Source organism: Triticum dicoccoides, chromosome 5A (assembly GCF_002162155.2).
Source record: "Triticum dicoccoides isolate Atlit2015 ecotype Zavitan chromosome 5A, WEW_v2.0, whole genome shotgun sequence".
NCBI lineage: Eukaryota > Viridiplantae > Streptophyta > Magnoliopsida > Poales > Poaceae > Triticum > Triticum dicoccoides.
Genome location: NC_041388.1, coordinates 599,315,713 through 599,318,565, shown reverse-complemented (window position 1 = coordinate 599,318,565; position 2,853 = coordinate 599,315,713). Strand labels below are relative to the sequence as shown.

General features: G+C 57.0%; 1 protein-coding gene across 1 annotated transcript; it reads right to left on the bottom strand.

Annotated features, from left to right (window-relative positions):
- Positions 1 to 323: 323 nt before the first annotated feature.
- LOC119303229 (cytochrome P450 81Q32-like) lies at positions 324 to 2,186 on the bottom strand. Its single transcript, XM_037580336.1, has 2 exons — positions 1,223 to 2,186; positions 324 to 1,127 (listed from the first exon to the last, which is right to left on the bottom strand). Exons 1-2 carry the CDS (start codon positions 2,156 to 2,158, stop codon positions 513 to 515), a joined length of 1,551 nt encoding a protein of 516 aa, XP_037436233.1. The 5' UTR covers positions 2,159 to 2,186; the 3' UTR covers positions 324 to 512.
- Between the last annotated feature and the right edge of the window lie 667 nt (positions 2,187 to 2,853).

The window sequence follows — 2,853 nt, the reverse complement described above, 5'->3', positions numbered from 1 at the left end:
GGCCCGTAAAAAAGCATATTCTGCGAATATCCCTTTTTACGGGTCCATTATGCGGGGTCTGCAACTGCGGCCGTCCGCGCCGGCTCGCAAAGGCATTTTTCCGTGAACTGCAAACACGTTTTGCGGGCCGGTCGGATGCGGGGTCTGCTAGAGTTGCTCTTAGCTAGTTCTTACAAAGGGTCTGTTTAGGACACATCTAGATGTGACATAGTTATGTCACACCTAACCTGATGTCCACTATGTTTATAGTCTATTTTTTTTGTCCCAGCATTTTTTTTATTGTTTTGTTGCTGCTTTATTTATGGGAGCTTAGATGTGACATCTTTAGAAAACATCTAGTAGATGTGAATTAGACAAACTGTCTTACATAAACCCTGACACGTACCTGTAATTTACATATGATGATAGCTAGCTTGATTCTGCTCACACAAGGTCACAAGTTTATTTACTACTACTACATCAGCATGCCACCAGTCCATGCATTTTATGATGCCAAGAACGAAGTTGGATCATCAGAGGCTCTGAAGCACGTCGCGCATGGCCGGGCGCGGCCTGCACACGGCCTCGAGAGGCACGGCCTTGGGGATGGTGAGCCCGCCGCCCTCCGTCATGTCCACCTCCGCGCCGTCGACGCGCTCCCAGTCGAAGCACTGCACCAGCGTGGCCAGCACCATGCCGATGGTCCGCAGCGCCAGCGTCTCCCCGGGGCACCGCCGCCGGCCCATCCCGAACGGGATCATGAACCGCCCCTCCGCCTTCCCGTCCTCGAACCGCTCCGGGACGAACTCCAGCGGCCGCTCCCACGCCGCCGGGTCCCGGTGGATGGCGTACGCGTTCACCATCAGCATCGTGCCGCTCGGCACGTTGTAGCCGCCCACCTTGCAGTCCGCGGACGACTGGTGCGGCAGCAGCATCGGCGCCGCCGGGTACAGCCGCAGCGTCTCGCTCACGATGCACTGCAGGTAGGCGAGCCGCGGCACGTCGTCGGCGGTCAACAGCCGGGAGGTCCCCACGGCCACATCGATCTCGGCCTGCGCCTTCCTCAGCGCCGCCGGGTGGTTCAGCAGCAGCGACATCGCCCACTCCGTCGTCGTCGACGTGGTCTCCGTCCCAGCCCCAAACAAATTCTGCACAGAGTTCAGTGAGAAAACGAGTGTTATTGATGAGATCGTGACGTGAGTAATTCTGCAGAGAATTCACCGAGTGTTATTGGAAGACTTACCGCACAGAGAGCCGTGATCATAGTATCGGTGTACACCTCCGGCTCCGTCTTCTGCAGAGTGAGCAACACGGCGATCATGCTCTTCTTGTCGCCTTCGGCGCCGCCGTCTTCAAGCCTCCGGCGCTCGGCGTCGATGAGACGCAGCATGAAGGCGTCCCTCCTGCTCACCGCGGCAAGGATCTTGTTCCTCACTCCGAACACGTCGAACCACCGCAGCACTGGCAGGTAGTCCCACAGGTTGGCGGCGCCGATGTGCGGGATGATCTCGTCCACCACCTTCTTGAACTCCTGGGCCTCCACGGACATGTCCGTGTCGGCGTCGGCCTCCGACCGGGTCCCCTTGGTCTGGGCGATGGTCTCCATGAGCACGCTGAGGGAGAGCTCAAAGAGCCTCCGCTTCAGCTCGACCCGCGCGGCGCCGCCGGGGGACGCCACGGAGGCCCGGAAAAGCCGGCGCGCCATGGCGCGCACCTCGCCCTCGATCACGCCCGACATGCAGGCGACGCGGTGCGCAGAGAGCAGCTGCACGGCGGCGACGCGGCGGAGGTTGCGCCAGTGCGGGCCGTAGCTGGACGTGGAGAGCGCGATGCCGTCGAAGGACACGAGCAGCTGCGAGGGGAGCTGGGGCCGGTTGGCGAAGATCACGTCGTGCTCCGTGAAGCACTCCCTGGCGCACTCCGCCGAGGAGACGACCACGGCGCGGCGCGAGCCGAGGCGCAGCGAGAAGACCGGGCCGAGGCGCTTGGCGAGGCCGCACAGAGCGGCGTGGAACGGCTTCTCCAGGAGGTGGAGGTGGCCGAGGAATGGGATGGCCCGGGGGCTCGGCGGCAGATGGACGGGGCCCTTGCTGCGCCTGCCATTGCTGACCTTGCCTAGAATGTAGTGGAGCAGGAAGAGGAAGGCGAAGGAGAGGATGGCAATGTATGCCTTCTCCATGGTTTAACTCTGTTATAAGGGGAAGTGATGTGCGTTGCTTGGATGTGTGTTGTGTGGCACCATCCTGCACGGCGGCCTATATATTGCGTGGTTCATCTTCATCTAGAAGGCTTAACCTGCATAGGCCATACCTGACGTCCATGGCGATCCATGGATCGTGGAAATGATGAAAGAATTATTGGTTCGTACAGCAATAGGTCGTGGTTTGCCTTGTTGTCCGTGCGGCGCTGGATCGAGATCCCTCTTGCTTCCGGTTGCAAAGGCAAAATTCAAAACTGGAGATTCGCATCCGTACGCATGATTAGTATTTCGATGCATTTTGCTTTGGAAGCAAGGAACTCTCGAGGGGAGCCATGTCGATGAAAGTAAGCATGTGCACCATGTGCAGATGCAGATGCAGATGCAGCCATTTTTGTTCTTTTTTTTAATATTGACATGCGATCTGCTTAATATCGAGAAAAATAAAGACGAATACAGACGTAGAACAGTCAGTAAAAAATAAAATTACATTAAAAAGCATACTAGTTTTCTCGATTGTACACCTCTCGTTGAAGATTGAAATTGCACCGAGCCAACAGCAAGAAAAAGCGACACCTGCAAACGCCCTTGTCATACTAAGCTTTGAAGACCGCAATAGTTGCTCGTCCTTGAGACGAGATCTATAAATCGATGAAGCAGCACCCTACGTGGAATAT